Raw genomic sequence first — 18,615 nt, 5'->3', positions numbered from 1 at the left:
TTTTAATGTCCAACTGGTACAAAGGCCAATCAAAATTCACAACAAGAGAAATAATGAGGTGAACCGAATTCAGCCTAGCCACAAGAGAGGTCTCAAAATAGTCAACCTCATAAGTCTGGGTGTACTTTAGCAACCAGACAGGCTTTGAGCCGCTCAACAAACTCATCAAAATGATACTGAATAATATATACCCATCGACACTTGACTAGGTCTTTACCAGGAGGTAAATCTACTTACTCCCATGTATGTCGAGTCAGTAAGGCATCTATTTCCACATCCATGGCAGTCTTCCAAGTAAGGATAATACGAGCCTCAGTGTGAGTGCGAGGAACAGCGTAAGAAGACAAAATAGTAGCAAAACTACGAGGACAGGACGGAAGATGGGACAAGGAGACAAATTTCGCAATGGGATAGACAACTAAAAACTTTTGTGTACAGGATCGTTTACCTTTCCGAGTAGCAATGAGTAGTTTAGTAGGATCCAGATCAGCTGGTAAGTCATCAGGAGGAGCAGGTAAGAGCGGATCTCCACCAGAGGTTGAGGAAGGTACAAGAAGCGATGCTGAGGGGCCAGTCTGATCTAAATGGATCTGCCCAAAGTGCCTCTTGCGCCGGTACACCTGTAGTGGAGGAGACAAAGGAACAATGGCGGGAATGGGAGGAGGAGTAGACACAACTAATGGATCACTACACACGGTAGGCTGATCAGAAAAATAGGATGTACCTTCGAAGAAGGTGACATCCGCACTGACAAACTGGCGTCTAGTGAAATGGTTATAACACCTATATCCCTTTTGGGTCCTAGAGTAACCCAAGAAGACACACTTGGTTGACCGAGGGTCCAATTTATCACCATGGAGATGGTAATTATGAACAAAACAAACGCAACCAAAAACACGAGGAGGCAAGTTAAAACTTGAAACACCCGGAAACAAAATAGAAAAAGGAGACTTGTCACCCAAAATAGACAAAGGCATTCGGTTAATCAAAAAACAAGCAGTAAGAACTACATGACACCAAAAATGTTTGCGCACATGCATATGCAACATGAGAGCCCGGGCAACTTCAAGTAAGTGCCTATTTTTCCGCTCCGCTACCCATTTTGTTGAGGGGTATATGAGTAACTAGTATGATGGATTATTCCATTAGTAACACAAAAAGAAGATATTTCAGATTGAACAAACTCTAAAGCATTATCAGACCGAAAAACTTTTATAGAAACATTAAACTGAGTCTTTATTTTCTTGCAAAAAATTGGAAACACAGTTAAAAATTCTGATCTATCCTTTAAAAGGTACAGCCAAGTAGTTCTAGAATAATCATCCACAAATGTGACAAAATACCGAAAACCATGTCTATTACTTGCCCGACAAGGACCCCACACATCAGACCGAAAAACTTTTATAGAAACATTAAACTGAGTCTTTATTTTCTTGCAAAAAATTGGAAACATAGTTAAAAATTTTGATCTATCCTTTAAAAGGTACAGCCAAGTAGTTCTAGAATAATCATCCCCAAACGTGACAAAATACCGAAAACCATGTCTATTACTTGCCCAACAAGGACCCCACACATCTGAATGCACTAATGAAAATAAAGAAATATTCCTAGGCAAGGGACGAGAGGGATAAGTGGCATGATGATGCTTACCCAACTCGCAACTCTCACACTCTAATTTATTTAAAGTCTTAAACTAAACACAATCTTTAACCTAGACAAAGATAAATGGCCTAGCCTACAATGCCATCGAAAAGGGGACTCTCCACCAACAGTAGTAATCGTAGCCGAAGCAGAAGGGGTAGCACCACTTAGATAATATAGCCCATCTTTTTCACACCCTCCACCAATCGTCTTCCTCGTGTGAAGATCCTGAAAAACACAATACGAAGGAAAAAATGTCACAAAGCAATTCAGATTTTTTGTAAGTTGACTAATAGAAAGAAGGCTTAAGGGAAATTGGGGAACTAGTAAAACAGAAGAAAGGGAAATATTAGAATTAAGACAAACAGTACCATAACCGGTAACAGGTGTAGAGGAACCGTCAGCCATAACAACAGGAGGGGTATAGGTGTGAGACACAATAGAACTAAAAATGGATGACTTACCAGTCATACGAGCGGAAGCCCCCCAATCAATGATCCAGGTTGTGGAAGTAGAGGAAAAGAAGGCAGCAGGGGTACCTGCATGAACCAATATAGCAGCGGTAGTGGATGGCCCAGTAGTGCAAGTGGATGTCTCAAGACTCTTGATACGACGCATGAGGTGGTACATCTTATCACGGAGGTTAGTAGAAGAATCTCCCATGGTTGAACCACCCTTAGTATCATTAGGTGTAACAAAATTAGAACCATCTTCCAGAGCTGCATGATTGACCAAGTTTTGAGCCCATTCAGGTTTTCCATGCTTGGACCAGCGAGTATCAACAGTATGATTTGTCTTCCCACAATAAGAGCATAATCGGGCAGCTTTATCAACATGCTGTCCACCAAAATTTCGACCACCAAAACCACATCCTCCACCTGAACCACAGCCTCTACCACGGCCTCTAGTAGTAATAGTGAAAGCAGAATTCTCCTTAATGCTGGTTTCAGGCTTGGAACTAGGAGAGAAGATGCGTTAGAGTTGTAGGTCAAACTACGGTCCAGGGATCAAACCATGGTTCCCTAGGGAAACCAATTATAAACCAATTAGGGTATTGCACGCCCTGGGTTAGCCCATTTTGTCCCATGGGTGCCCCATTTTAATTTTAGGGTTTTCCATGGTTGCCTATGGGAACCCTAGTGCATCCCTGTTAGGGTTTCTCCTTCCCTCATGTGTCCCATACAATTATGGAACACAAATAGGACGAAGAAAATCATCTCTAATCCATCACATGGCAAGAGGGATCCATCCCATACTCGAATGCGCAGCGGAAATAAATCGATTCGAGTTTCTTTCGCATCCCATAAATATTAAATAATCAATAACTGAAGGAATCAATAAAGAATTGCTAACCTGGTGAGCCTCAAGTGTTGCTCCTCCAATAGACAATGGTTCTTCCTCCAATGAGCGCTCCAAGTAAACAGATCTGAACCTCCAATGGCGCTACCAAGGTTCTTCAAGCCAATCCCAGATGCTCTCAAATTCTTCAACACAGATCTGGGTTTCTAAAACCCTAACTCTCAATTGCAGTAGAGAGAAAATAGAAGAAGAAGAAGAGAGATCACAAAAGGGAGAGAGAGAGAGACCAAAACGCAAGAGACAGGGGGCCAGGCTGAAAACGCAAAGCAATGCCCCCTCCTGCGTTTTTGGTCCCTTTTATAGATGTAGGGTTTAATTAAAAACCCTGATGAGATTTGTTTAATCCCTGTGAGAGTCTGACTCTCTCTTAGTTTGGCAGTTCTGTTTAAACTTAAAGTGCTTCAAAAAGGTGAAGAAGCAGAATCTAATAGGGAAAGTATTAATTAGTTACTTTATTTAATATTTATGGATAATTACAATTAGCACCATATCCATTAATTAAATAAAGAACCAATTAAAATAGCAAATTCTAAATAACTCCCTATATCATAACAAATTATCATATACAACCCCCCCCCCCCCCACTAATCAACACCATCATTATAGAATCTAGGGCATGTACACATGTACTGCCAAACCCCATTCCATAGTACATGTCCATATAAGAGCGTCTGTGCATTTGATCGGGTCCCGCAAAACTCGATAAAACACTTTGTTCAAAATAATCATATAATCTATCATTTTATGTAAAATAGATTTTTGCAAAACCATTTCCAAAACGGCACTGGATCCAGATTCTGATCCGACCATACACAGACAGTCTCAATCTTGGTGTTCCCCAATCGGGCAGTGGTGACCATATTGGATAACTCCTTCACTCACAAAGCGGTCACGCATTCCCAAAAAACCGGCTTTGACTCGCTTGAGTCTCAGTCATTGATGAACCAAAGAATGCGATCACACTTTGCAACGACAGGGTTCCCTCAGGCAAAGGGTGTTGGTGACACATGTTTATCCCTTCCTACATCTAGCAGTAATACATGAGGGAATCAACAAAGTAGATTTTTCGCCAATACACACATCAAACATGTGAGTACTCGCATTCGTACCCTGACATCACATGTCTAGGCATACCCAATGCGACGACCATATGATAAGGGTGCCCAGCCCAAACCCTAGTCATGACTACCAATTTAAGTAAAACTTACGGATACATAATGCTCAAAACGTTTATATCGCATGTGATGATATTAAACTAAAATGTATAAAAGTTCAATACAAAGAAGAACTGGGTTGAACCAGACCGAACCGGGTTTGATGGACATGCAAGTCCAACAGGAGTCGAGAAAATGTATCATTCAAGGTAGGGACAGATTCACCAGCAAGTAGATGCCCCTTGATAGCTTAGAGACAACTTCTCAATATCAGTGGTAAGGGGCTAGAAAACATTTAATTCTTCAACCATGCCCTTAAAGGCACTGTAATATTCCTGGAGAGACTTGTCCGACTGCTGAAACTGAAATAACTTCTCATAGAGCTCAAAAATACAGGTCATACTCTTCTCTTGGAGAGTATGTTTCCTTGAGGTCATCCCACACTCCCTCAGCCATGGTGTGGAACATGACATTGGCAGCAATATCCGGCTCCATGCTGTTCCATAACCAAATAAGAATAATAGCATTCTCCTTCATCCAGGTACTGTAATCCTTGGAATCAGGTTCTAGATGAGGAGAGGTAATGAAGCTAAGCTTGTCCTTAGCTATAATATAAATACGGACAGCTTGTGCCCACAATAAGTAGTTGGAATTTCCTTTCAACTTGATGGAAGTAATTTGAACATTGACATTGTCATGAGAGTTCTTCGAATCAGCCATAGTAGATATACCTCAATAACTGATAGGATCAGGCACACAGGGCAGCAATCGATTCTTGAAGTAAGAAAGGGAACAGAAGCAACTGATAGTTAAATATATATATACTCTTCAGTATGAGAGGTAGCACCAAACAGCAGCAGGACCACACCCAAAAATCGATTTCAGAATTTTGGGGAAAATCAATATCAGGAATTTCTGGGAAGAAATTAAAAACCTTCGAATATGCAGCCTTGCCAGTCAATCCAAATCGCAATGAGCATACAAAGTAATAAAATTAATAAAAGAGAAGACCTGAATTGCAGAACTCCAAAAGAAATCTTCCCAGGAAAAAATCGAGATTTATCAGGGTATTATTCTGACATCGACTTCAACAAACTTCAAGGATGGTTGATGTAAAGCTCCAAACAGCCATTAACAATATGCAGATAATTCAGAGATCACTCCATCAATCTTCAAATGAGTGGATTTAATCCATAAGAAGGACAGCTATAGGTGGCTGTACACCACAAAGGGAAATCGCAAAAGAGAGGTCAGAAGAGAATTGTGAGCAGCACTCTAATCTGATTAAAAGGGCTCTGATACCATGTTAGTAATCCAGAACTTAGTAATCAGATCAGAGCATAGAGGAATAGAGGAAGAGAAGAGAGGAGGAAGAAGACCACGCAAGTTCCAAGAGGGGAGAGAACCTGCGGACAGAATTGAATAATCTGCCGCAGGTCTGCCCCTAATAAATTTATATTAGAATCCAAAATAATAAAGGACAAATATGCCCTTACATAAAACGACATAGCAAAGAGTAGAAGACTTAGAAGTAAAAGAAAAATAAAACAACGTACAAATACAATTTTACCCCTATAAATACATATTTCAACAGTGATTTTTTCCAACACCCTCACAAGATGGCACAACGCACATGGTAGAGGTAGCGCGGACCGATTGGGCAGGTTTGAGGATTTAGGTCCAATTTAGGGTTAGGTCTAGGGTAAAGGGGGTAAATCTTATATGGTAATGCTAGGCAGGTTTATAGGAGTCTAATGAGCTAGGTTTAGTGAAGTTTGAATAAGAAATTTAAAAATATAAAATTAGGGTTTCAGGTTTTGGGTTTTAGGGAACGTGAGAGTGATGGCATTTAGGGATTAGAGGTGGAGTTAGGGCTAGGTCTTTAGGTCGAGCTCTCTAATGGTAGAGAGGAGCACTCGGCCAAGGTTTGGTGAGTTTTTGATGGTTGGATATGGCTAGACAGTAATTTAGGGTTTAGGGTTTAATGGGAGATGAGGGGAATTAGGGTTTTGACGATGGTTTTAGGGCAAAAGCTAGGATCAAGTGTAGGGGCTATTGTGGGGAGATTGTGATTGAAATTTGAATGAATTCCAATGGTGGAATAAGGCTGGACAGAATGAAGATGACCTAGAGTCTAATGGATCGATTGGGATTAATGGAAGGGGCGATATTGTGGATTGATGAGCGTAGGTTAGAGGATTAGGAGCTGAAGGGGAATGGCTAATAATAGTAACTACTTACTTGGAGTTGTAGGTCTTCAATGGCAGCAACTTAAAGACAATAAACAGGTCCTCCCAATCTACAAGATGCAAGGAGTCAACTAGAGATCCACCAGTCCCTTCACCTTGATATTACTCACAAAGCAGCACTCAATAGAGCAAGGCAGCAGCAGCAAAGGAAGCAAGCAGAGATTATTTTTTATTAATCAAATTCGTGTTCAATATTTTGGCCCCTTACAATCTTATATAAAAGACTCAAAATTAGACTCCTACGCTAAAAAGGAAAGGCCTAACCCAATCCTTAACCTATTTGGTAACTTAAACTGACTAGAAAACTGAAATAGACTCAAAATAGAGTCCTATTCCAGCCCAACTAAACAATTAAAAGACAAACTACTAAAATCACTTAAATTGAACCACTGGTTCAAACTAGCTTTGGACCAGTTCAATTTAAAATTAAGAACATGAAAATAAACTAAGTATAGGGTTAATCCCGTATGCAACCTATGTACCCATATTTTAGGCCCATTAACGTGGCCTAGTACATAGAAAACCCATGGGATCAAAGGCTCAACATGTATATAACCCAACCCTAGACTTATTCCTAATAAAATAAGCCCATTTGGGTGATGAATCTGCATCATAAGGGCTGGTGAGAGCCTGATTGAGAGAGCCAAAACTCCTAACCCCCTACTATCTTCTGTCTATGTTCTTCTCCTACCTTCAATCGATTCCGTGCTGATATTGTTGCTGTGAGACATCAACTGAGTGCTGCTACTATCACTAAGAGATATCAACCCAAACTAGTGCTGAAGCTGCTGTTGCTGAACAGAGACAAGAAATCCCATCTCCACACCTGCCGGCTGCATCCCTTTCTATTCTCCGTTGCTGCAATTGAAGGGCCTGAGTCCAGCATCCTCTGCTCCATCGAGGGCGATATTTGGAGGGTTGATTTAGACCTGCAAGAGGTCCACTCGACCCCAGTTTCAGAGCCTCCTGTTGGCTGGTTTGGTCTGCAGCCATTACCTTCTAATTTGAGGCTAACCTTCTATTTTTGAGTTCACTTCATATCTCAGCCTTTAGCCATCAGAATTGGCTGAAATTTGGAGCATAGATTCTCTTCTCCATCATCTCTACACTCGATCTGAGTTTGGAGACACTCCACAGGCTAGTTTGGTCTGATTTCCTAAACCTTCTTATTCTGCCCTTGTTGCTATTTTAGTTGTGTGTTTATTCTTGGGGCTAGGTTAACCCTAATTTAGTCTTACATTATTGTGCATTGGAATTGATCTAACCTTGATTAATATAGTTTCAACTTCTAAAATCCTTAAGTTTTAAATCAAGGTTTAAGTCAATTTCCTGGGATGAATTTCGTCTTGTTTTGAAAGTTATTTGGCTACTTTCCATGAGACCAAGATCTTGCAAATCCGAGTAAATGTGAGCAGTTTTTGCCAAAATACTGCTAAGAATATCTGATATCTACTTTCAGAAGTACATTAATAATTCAAAATGGATGAAGAAATAATTTTTCCAATACTTGAAGGTTCAATGCTCTTAATGCCTTCTAAATGCTCCTAGAAATGTATCGGTGCTATGTTAATAACCTCCTCTGCTCTTATTCTCCTCTTTCTTTTCCTTTTTATATTTGCTAATTTACCACACCCAAGCTGACAAATCACGAATCTGTATTCTATAATCAAAGAACTAAAATATGCACAAGCTCAACGGAAATCTATTTCCATTCTTTTATCCTCAAAGCTCTTCTTAAACCTCCCAAAATTTGATTCACTGGGGTTGAGCCCAAATTTAGGACTAGCTTTAGCTGACCAGCATCATGTTCCAAGAGGTTGTTTATGTCTTCCAGGTGAAGAAACAACCAACCAATTTTTCATACACTAATATAACTATTGAAAAATAGTCATTTAAGACTACAGTAATTGGTATCAATTAATATAACTGCTGCTGCCACCAAGAGATATCTGAAGACTTCCAACTGTGATTGAACAAAGGACACGAGTAAAAAGATAGTAAAGATTAAACAGTAGTCATTTCATGGTCCTATTGGAAGAAGAAGATGTAGTCATCTCAATTGTGATGATTTAAATTAAATTGGGAATTTCAAGAGAATAAAATAAAACATAGTTCAGCATAGGACACATTCCAATTGCAGATAACAGTTGGTGCCAGGTTTCCACTCTAAAGACCATAATTTAGAATACAAATTTCCCAGAAACCTAAAAAGGAAGCAAAAAAGATATAAAAATACACAATACAGTTTTTAGCTTCCACTTCAAACCTCAATTCACCATTGCTATCAAGAAAAACAATATCCAATAAATAGAGAACATAGACTCCATCTAATGCATACTCGTGATCCAAACCAAATGAAGAAGAAGCATTGAAAACCATTCCTATATATACAGTTATGAGCTACCAGTTCCAACTCAATTCACCATTGCTATGCACAGCAATAACCAATAAATTTAAGAATACATACTCTACCTATTTGGGCTCAGCTACACGGATCCTTACCCTCCAATCAGCTCTATTTGAGGTCATAATATAAGGCCTCAGCTATGCATGTCTTTCCTCACTCTCTGGCTCTTTTAGCTCCTTCAATCTTAATCAAGTCACTCCTCAGGACTAAAGACCTCGGTTGAATATAGTGATGTCACTCATGTCACCTCAAGCAAATTTCTCATAGCGTATTATATATAAAAACAACAACAACAACCAGATGAGGAAGGAAGAAGCAAACAGAACCCAATGTGCATACCTGGGAAGGTCACAACCTTCAGGCTTCCATCTCCATTTCATATACTCCGAGTCACGCCTTCCATTTTCTTGGCAGCTATAAGCTTCATCTACATAAGGGCAACCGTTCGGCTGATAGAGTGGGTAGTCGTTGTGATTAACCCACATACCCCTGTAGAAATCACACATTTTTGGCACCTTTTTCGGCGACGAATTCGTCTCAATTGGGAGACCCACATTAACCCCTGAACTAAATTCACCATTTGAGCTCTCATCCTTGACATCAGAAGATGACTCTGTCTTTGGCTCTGTTCTCGATATAGGTTCAGGAATTGGGGAAACGGGTTGTTGAAGAGAAGCTTCATTAACCGGTGGATCAGCCAGAAGATCCAACGTGACTACAGGAACTGCGAATTCCTCCGAAGAGAGAGAAGTGGATTGAAAGTTGGGATCTCTGTAAAGGGAGAGGGAAGGTTCAAGAACTCGTTTGCTGAAGAAGAAGATGGTGAGGAGGAGTAGGAGAAGGAAAATGAAGGCTGAAAAGGTGTGTCGGTTCTTGAGGCCACCAGATTTTGGGAGCATGGCCATACTCTGTTCAGTTTTGTTTCAATTCTAACCCCCTCCCCGCCTTTTATTTTCGACCGACGTACATGGCCTTTATTCAGAACATGCCTGCCACATATAATAAGCGTGGCCCACTCCTCCACAGAGTTCTTTTGCCTGTTATAGAAAAAAGAGCAAATTACTCAGACCTCCCCTGTACTATCTGACAATTCAGGGAACCTCCCATGTCCTTCTGACAACTACTCAGACCTCCCCTACTTTTTAAACTAGACTTCACTTAGCCCCAGTCCGTTAGTTTTTTAATGCTAGGTAACGGATAAATTTGAAAAACTTAAAAAAATTGCAAATAATAACTTTTTTACCTATAGGAAGTTACCCTATTGCCCTTACACTCTTTCCCTTCTTCTTCTTCCTCCTGCAAACCCACTTGCTCCCACCCCTTTGCAACCCCATCCACGCAGGTCACAATTCCCACCCTCCTCCACCTGAGAAACGTATTAAACTTCTCTCTCTCGAACACTTTTTTTCTTGAAGAGAAGAAGTAAATGCTTCTTAAAGTATGATGATTATTGGACCAGTTTTTACTGTACAGAACTTCAAATGAACCCACGATCTCATCAAATTGCACTCCCAGATCACCAGAGAAAACCCTAACTGAACCCAAATCCTAGATCACTAATAGACGAAAGCAAAATGAATAAACAAAATCATGTTTCCAGATGGAGACACTCAAATCCTCACATATCACGGAGATCCGCTGAGAAAGACACAAATCAAACCAACTCAAACAAGAATTAAGAATAATACACCGAACATTTGGCGGGGAAAAAAGTCAATTTTTTTTTCCTTCAGACAAACAAATTGGATTTGAAAAGGAAATGGCAGGAGAAGTCTAAAACAATAAGGGAACCTCTTGCTCGGACAAAAGCTTCTACTGCATAAGCTGAGAAATCTGCTTATCAATGTGGCCATGGGAGTTCATATTTCATGTATGGAAATTGTGCAAAGTTCTATGTTGATGGGTTTGATGTGAAGCAAAGTGCGGAACTGAAATTGACCAGACCTACCCCAAATGTTCTGAAGATCCTGCAAATCTGGAATGAACCCTCTTGGATGATCGGCTTCAATTTGGGAAGAATGGAAATTACTAATAATGTATGGTCTGATTTCTGAAACTCTGTTTTGTAGAATTTCGAATGGTTAGAATGAATATATTATTCTTCAATGATGTACTGAGCAAAACTTCTTGGCGAGACATCAAATTGATGGCACAAATTTTGAAAAAGTAAGTGCCTTATTATCTAGGTTTTCCATGTGGGACTGATGTGATAAAGATGCTACGAAGGTGGGTTTTGGAGAGAAGAGTGTTGTTGCATCTCATCTGGGTTCAAGGTTTGCAGGAGGAAAAAGAGTGTTGTGGAAGTGAAACGAGAAGGATGAGGAGGTGGGTTTTGGAGAGAAGAGTGTTGTTGCATCTCATCTGGGTTCAAGGTTTGCAGGAGGAAAAAGAAGAAGAGGAGGAAGAAGAAGAAAAATGGGAAAAGGTGCGTTGTTGTTGTCTTTTGTAAGTAAGGGTATTTTGGTCACATCAGGTTAATTATTAACACCGTTAACGGCCTGGGGCTAAGTGAAGCCCAATTTGAAAAGTAGGGGAGGTCTGAGTAGTTGTCAGAAGGGCAGGGGAGGTTCTCTGAATTGTCAGATAGTTCAGGGGAGGTCTGAGTAATTTGTTCTAGAAAAAACTACTTTGAAAGCAGAAATGAAATATTTCAATTCTTTTTCATCGAATGAGACTCAATTCAGCTATTATATTTTCAGGAGAATGTTCACTGCGCCGCAGCAGTGTAGCGCAGCCTGCGCCCAAGCACATGGGTAGCTTGTGCAAGGGGGTAGGGTGGTCATTGCGCCCACCCCCATGTGTCTGGGCGTCGGCTGCGCTATGGCATAGAAAACAGCACCCCTAAATTTTCATTCAAATAGAAGGCTAGAAGGCTCTATGAAAAAGCGTAGCTCCTGCGTCCATGAGGCAAAATGATCGACCAATTGATGCCACTGTACATGCTCCTCTTTGCCGCACAAACGACCTTCCCTTGTAGTTTGGAAGTCTTGTGAACCACCACCACCAAGAAATTGAAGATAAGGACGTCATTGATTCGAATGAGTAATTCTCTTGATTCTTTTTATTTCATGATAATCATTATAAGTTTAGTTGTGTAGGTATAGTTTGGATTTGGATGAATTGCTTGTTTTTATCTAGATTTTTAAATATATATATATTTGTTCTAATGATTCGTATTGGGACGGGGAGGATTCCAAATCAAAATTTTCAACTAGGTATTGTTCCTTGCTTGTACTAGGGTACTAGGGTAACACAGCAAGACCGCAAAGGGATTTATGGTGAGGCCTTTAGTACCACATGCAGTGTATCCCTAAAGAAATATATGACACTTGAAACCAACGATTGAGCGAGACCCAACAGCGGAAGCGACCTTTATGTTGTATAAATGTATTTAATAAAATCTAAGTTTCATAAATCGGCACATTTGTTTTCTTGAGTTTTAAGAAGTGGAATAGAATTGATAGAGGCATATGTGTGCATGCGACGAGCCGAATCGTGATAGTACGAAGTCATGGTAGTGTGAACGCGCCAAGTCGAATCGTGGTAGTGCGATATGGTATGGTATATTTATTTTTGGTTCAAAGTTGGCCCAGTCTTGGATCATTCAAAAGTTGGCTTGGTTTTTTGGCCAAGAGACATGTCTTTTTAAAGAGACATATCCATTTGAACATGTGCATTCACAGCACTTGGATTGGAATCTTTTAATCCAATCTATTGAACCAAGAGACATACCTACTCCATGGGTTACCTTTAAGAGACACTGACATATGAGTGCTTGGATTGAAATCTTTTGGACACATCCATTCTATGGGACACCTTAAAGGAATGCATCCACCACTATAAATAAAGGTGACATGGACACTCCAAAGCATTCCATTTTGTGGCCTCTCTCTCTCTCTCATATACTCTTTTCTTCCCCTTTTTTCAAAAGGTTTTTTGTACCGTTTGCATTACAAATTGTTGGTCTAATACCCAATCTCGAAGTACTCGAAGGGGTACATCAGACTAGTGCGAGTTGGATGCAAAAAACCATCAGCTGTTATATCTTGAAGCCAATGTTTGCATTTATACCCAGTCACATAAAAGGGGGCAAATACGGTCTTTAGGACAGTGTCAACAAATACGTCTAAGCCACTTTTATCACCTTTGATACATTTCTTCATTGCAAAATCAATAACAGATAAGTGTTCTCAGACACTTCTCCCTTATCCTTTTTCAACAATCTAAAGACAGTATTTTGAAGACTGTTTGAGAGCCTATATAGTTTATGTCTACTATTGGTGACATAATTCCTCATATGGGGAACCTTAAGATAGGGGTGTCAACTGGTCCGGTTCTAAGCTATCGGTTCGGTTCTTTAGCGGTTCCAGCTCTAAGGTGTCAAGATCAAATCCGGACCAATAAGCTCACTGGTTCCAAATCTGAGATCCAGGACCATGAACTAATGGATGAGCCGGTTCCGGTTCCTAATTGGGTCCAAACATGCCCTTGTTGAGCAGCCAAATGTAAAGCATTTTTCCCATTGGAACGAAAAATCTCAAGCAAGCTAGAATCTTTTAAAAGCAATTCATTAACTATTGGTGTATGTCCTTTATGTGCAACAGAAATGAGAGGGGTAGAATACTAGAATTTGAGGGGCCAAGTGTCTTGCATAGTCTTGGGTCATGTTCTAATAGCAACTGGACAAAACTGTATAATAAAAGTCACTTTAACTGTATGTTAAAATAGCAAGGATCATCTTTTAACATTTTTTTTTTTTGGTAATTAATAAATTTACTGATTAAAAGCATGTGTACAACCAGTGGCTTCATTTAGGCAAAGGGTATGAAGCCACGGAACGGTAAGCGGCCAATTTGTCTTACACATGATGGACATGGCCTTCTTAGCCAGGGTATCTGCAACAGAGTTTAGATCCTTTGGAATACAAAGAAAGCAAATAGACTCAAAAGAGGCAGCCAAACGCCTCACGTCCGCAATCAGGACTGCAGCCTCAGAGGGTGGTACACGGTTAGGGTCGAGGAGAAAAGAGAGAAGTTCCTTGCTATCAAATTCCACCTACAATCGTTGGTGTCCATCTTCAAGAGCTTGGATAACAGCACTTCAAACTGCCGCTGCTTCCCCTTGAAGAACCGAACTGAGATGAAAGGGGATCAAAAGGGCCTTCACTTGAACACCTCTATGATCTCTGAAAATAACCCCCAAGCCCCCTTTAGTTTTATCCTTTGTAAGTGTTGCATCACAGTTTGCCTTTATCACACCAACAGGAGGGAGAGTCCAACACGCCTTATCATTTGCCGTCGGAGCATGAGCCTTTGTTGGGGTTGCCATTGCATAAGTGTATTCGTTGTACGCCCTTTCTGCAACTGAAATAACCTCTGCAGGTGTCCACGATTTAGTTTTAACATTTTAAAACAAAAAAAATGGTGCAAGACAAGCTCAAGTGTATGCATTTCTTCCGATTCCAACGGTTTTGGGGACCAGACCAGGTCCGGACCAATAACCTATCACTAAGACCAAATCCGGACTAATAAGTTATTGGGTGGGTCGGTTCCGGTTCCTAATGAGACGATTTTGGTCCGATTACCGGTTCCGATCCAAAATTGACACCCCTACCTTAAGATATTATCGGACTTTGATAAGATAGAACCATTTGATGATTCTAACTACAAGAGACGGAAGCAACGGACCATGTTTGCAATTGATCAATTTTCTATTTCATTTGCTTTGACCTCTACCTTATCCGTTGAAACCGATGACCCTATTCTCAAAGCACATCGAGATGCATCAGTTAAGGCACATTACCAATGTAAAAACCGTATTTTGAATTCTTTGTCAAATGATTTATACAATGTGTATGCTTTATTTTTATTTTTTTTTTGTAAACATGTGTATGCTCCTTTGAAGTATACAATTATTGAAGCCAATCTACAAAACTTAGAGAATCTGACCACACCTCTATGGTGTTGTTTCCTATTCCCAATGAAGATGCCCCCACAAATCCCTTGTGGAATCCCTTTACCTCAGCCTTCTAATGATTTCCTACAAATACATAGTCAATAAATGCTGCTACAAACATATTATTATTATATAAAATTACAACTGCCAATCCAGCTTCCTTTGAATGAAGATCATGGCTTGTTCTAGATAAGGAAATGGTATACGAATGATTTTAAGGTTTCGGATCCAGGTTCTGAAAATCCAAAAGTAAATTCTGCTGCTAGTATCACTTAAAAAGGTAGAAAAATGGATTTTTTTTTTCCGCCAACAATCCCACGAGTACATCTCTCTGTTCTCTATGAAAAAACGTTTCTGCCTCCATATTCTGAGGAAGAGAGAGATAGGCCCATGGCAGTGCAGGCCTTAGATCTCACTCCCGGACAAAAAATCACTTCCCCCAGATCAATAGTCAAGCCACCCAAATTCTTTTTGAGCAACTCACAAGAAAGTAAACATGCCAATCGAACTCTACCTCATTATTGCAAAACATACACATCATCATCCTTGTGTAAATGTGACAATAAGCTCCTGTTGGTAATCCACCATTCAAAAATCTTCAAAATTTTTTTCTAAATTTTGGGTGAATATTGAACTTCCAAATAATCTTCCACGATTGGATGCTTAATCAAATTGATGAAAAACAACCCCCCCCCTGATTCCCAATACAAATAATAGGGAGCAGCTTTGGTTGTGAGAATCCCTATCCTAGTAAAAGGGCAAATCCATTCATCTGCAATAGGAGTTGCACTAAGATGAGTTTTCCTGATCATATCCACAATTACTGGAGGAGAAAAAATTAGCAACTTCAACACCTAGAATCAGTACATATACAAACAATTGGCACGTCATTTCTTCATCACATGCTCCTGACAAATACTTGGCAGATCTTCAGTAAGACTAAATATAGCATTTCTAACAAACATAAAAGTGAAAGTTTGAAGAAAACATTCAAAACAAAATTGACAATCGCATTCTTGTTCTCAACTATTATGAATAATGCCCATCAAAAAATCGACATAAAAAATGTTCTTTTAATGGAAAATCTAAATTAAGAACACTATTAAAGAAGAACAAGAGCTAAGTTCAGGAAACCCAAATTCCGCATAAAAAAAAATCCTAATTCATCCTCCTGATGAGCTCATTAATTTTATCTTCACGGTTTCCAGCATCTCCACCTTCAACATAATGATTTCTCTTCTTCTTCAGGCCACCCAATGGAGCCTTGAGCTTGAATGGCCAAAGGAAGTTGTTTGCCTCCTTGAAATGGGGTCCAACAGTCATTATCTCATGAATAAGATCTTCTACGCAAATGATGCCATACTTGCCCAACGCCTGCATGGAATTACAGTGAGAAGTTTAGTAATGAAACATTAATTATATTTCTAAATACTAAAATAATAACAGAACCTACAAACCTGTTCAGGGATTGAATTGTCTGTCAAAGCAATTCTCTGCTTGTTTAGCTTCCCGAAACCTCTCTTGTAAATTAATTCCCTCACACTCTTCAAATTGGGATAACTGAAAAATCAATTTTGAGTAAGGAAATTTCCAAGCATAATCCTCGAGTTTCTAAGATGAAATGCAGAAGTGGGACGCTTACCCATATGTGACATAAGGCTCAACCCTATGCAACATGTTCATTGTAGCCTTGTTCACTTTCAGAAAGACGCCATTAAATATCTGCAGTGGGAATACATTTGTTAAAAATATACAAATCCATTAGATTCTGCACTGTCATTCACCTTACAACCAAAATGCTTTCAATAGTTTAGGAACACCAAGATAATTAACAGCACAATGATAATTTAGTGGATCATGAAGTTCAGGATGAGTGGTGATAAGTATATGTTGTAGCGGGCAGAGCAAATTACAATGAACAGTCCAGAAAACAACCATAACTACAAAAATGTAGCTACAGTTTACTTAGCTTCTGGTAGAAATGTTCCGAGATTACCTGTCTCAACCGCAAGAGCTGCAAAATCTTTCTGGTCTTCGGGTGCATAGCATTGATACTGAAATATTTAACCACTAATTATAAGTACACAAGAACATACAATAATCAATCATTTACAAAACAGAATCTAGGACATACCCACGAATCCGAATAATAAACAGCAACTTAGCTTCAGGGTTTACATAAAATCCTCCTTTCAACTTTGCCTCACGCTTCAATTGGATCAATTCTTTTTCCTAAGAAAAAGGGGGGGGGGGGGTGGAAGCGATTAAACATTCCATCTCAATATTCTACGAAAACCCATATCATTAATAAAAGAAAATAAGGAATGATTTCTAAGGGTTACCTGCTCCTCGTACTCCTTTGCGTACTGCTTAGCTCTGTTGAAGATTAGCTTCCGGTTCTCTGTATTCTTCTTCTTTGCAGATTCGAGCTCTTGCTTCTTTGCCAGAGTCCATTCCTCGTTCCTTCTTGCCTTCTTCAACACTGACTCCGGGACCACAGGCCCTCCCTTGGCTTCCTCTGAACTCATCTCTCTGCAACCCATTCAGTCCCAGAAATCAATTGAACACGTTTAATTAATAAAAAGTTTGAGACGAAAACATAGAAAAAGGATTCTACGATCGTCAGATCCCTGAATCTCAAACAAATGACATTCCACAAAAAAGAAACCAATCAGTTTTTTCGGTGAGAAGAAACCAATCAGTTATATAACCCTTTAAAGTTCATCTAAAATGCAGTAAATATGGCGTCTTCTTCACCATTTATTCGTAAAACCAACCCTTTAAAAGTTAAAACTTGCAAGTTGCATCTGAGCACTCAATCGATAACAGAAATTTAAGCCAAAACCCTAGATTCAAACCAAACTTCATGGTACACACACAACAAGCAAAAGAGTTACTCAAAACAAAACCCTCGGTTTCCTAACCGAAATCTAAGGCTACTGAGGTCCGATCACAGATACTCTTTTACAGATCAAATAATACTAGATGAGATTACTCTCGCTTTCAGAAACCTTATTAGTGTAAGAAGAATTCGCCTGGACTTACTGATTTCCACGATCCTGCAAGCGTTTTTGGAGTCGATTCAGTTTGAGAGCTTTTTAGCTTCTGACGACGACAGACGTGAGGTTTTTGTAGGGTTTGTTCAAGATGACCTAAATCATGCGACGCCCGATGTCTTTATTGCTCTAAAGGAAATCTTTGGCCGTTGAATGGTAGAACCCAATCGAAATTTCCAAAATAACCTTCTCATGGAGGAAGTTCATATAAAAAGTCCACGAATAGTAATCGGTATTCGTCGAGACCGATCGAATCGGTTTAGATCGGATGATTTTATCCTTAAATTTAAAAGAAAGTCGGTTTCAATTATATTTTTACCTTTGATCAGTACCCGTGGATCGGTATCATATCGACAAGAATTGATCGAAATGACAGATCCGATACTGATTCCTTGAACCATGCTTGCGGCAATGAGACCAGTCCAACGATTGAAACAGGTTGAGTCCGAACCAGACATTTGAAATGTTGATCTCTAGTAAAATTTGTTAAGATCAAGAGGGCAAAAGCTTTTCTAAATGGGGTAGTTCAAGAAAAGTTGGAAAATCAGTCCGAGTCAAGTAAAAAAATTATAAAACCTAAAAAAAAAAAAAACTTGGTTCGAGTTGATCTGAGTCACAATCAAGGTCGTTTTAGTAATCAGTATCAGTCTTGGTTGATACCGATACGATACCAATCCAAAATGGATGGTTTTACCCCTAAATTTCAATAAAAATGATTTTATTTACCTTTTTACTCTTGGTCATTATCCCTGGATCGAATTGTATAGGTCAGGAATCAATATTGGTCTCCATCG

The 18,615-nt window shown here is 39.6% G+C and overlaps 2 protein-coding genes across 2 annotated transcripts in view; both read right to left on the bottom strand.

Moving 5' to 3' along the window:
• LOC122657332 (protein trichome birefringence-like 5) overlaps window positions 1-9,733 on the bottom strand; it is a 28,875-nt gene extending 19,142 nt beyond the window's left edge. Inside the window, exon 1 of the mRNA XM_043852004.1 lies at window positions 9,150-9,733. Within this exon, the coding sequence (XP_043707939.1) occupies window positions 9,150-9,715 (566 nt within the window). The 5' untranslated portion in view covers window positions 9,716-9,733. The remainder of the gene's footprint in view (window positions 1-9,149) is intronic.
• Window positions 9,734-15,922: 6,189 nt separating this feature from the next.
• On the bottom strand, window positions 15,923-17,323 carry LOC122660367 (60S ribosomal protein L7-4). Its single transcript, XM_043855641.1, has 6 exons — window positions 17,108-17,323; window positions 16,900-16,997; window positions 16,762-16,819; window positions 16,408-16,487; window positions 16,223-16,325; window positions 15,923-16,139 (listed from the first exon to the last, which is right to left on the bottom strand). The coding sequence occupies exons 1-6, from the start codon at window positions 17,306-17,308 to the stop codon at window positions 15,924-15,926; spliced, it is 756 nt and encodes a 251-aa protein (XP_043711576.1). The 5' UTR covers window positions 17,309-17,323; the 3' UTR covers window position 15,923.
• Window positions 17,324-18,615: the final 1,292 nt, after the last annotated feature.

This window comes from Telopea speciosissima, chromosome 4, assembly GCF_018873765.1.
Source record: "Telopea speciosissima isolate NSW1024214 ecotype Mountain lineage chromosome 4, Tspe_v1, whole genome shotgun sequence".
NCBI classification, from domain to species: domain Eukaryota; kingdom Viridiplantae; phylum Streptophyta; class Magnoliopsida; order Proteales; family Proteaceae; genus Telopea; species Telopea speciosissima.
This window is presented reverse-complemented; position numbering and strand designations above follow the sequence as displayed.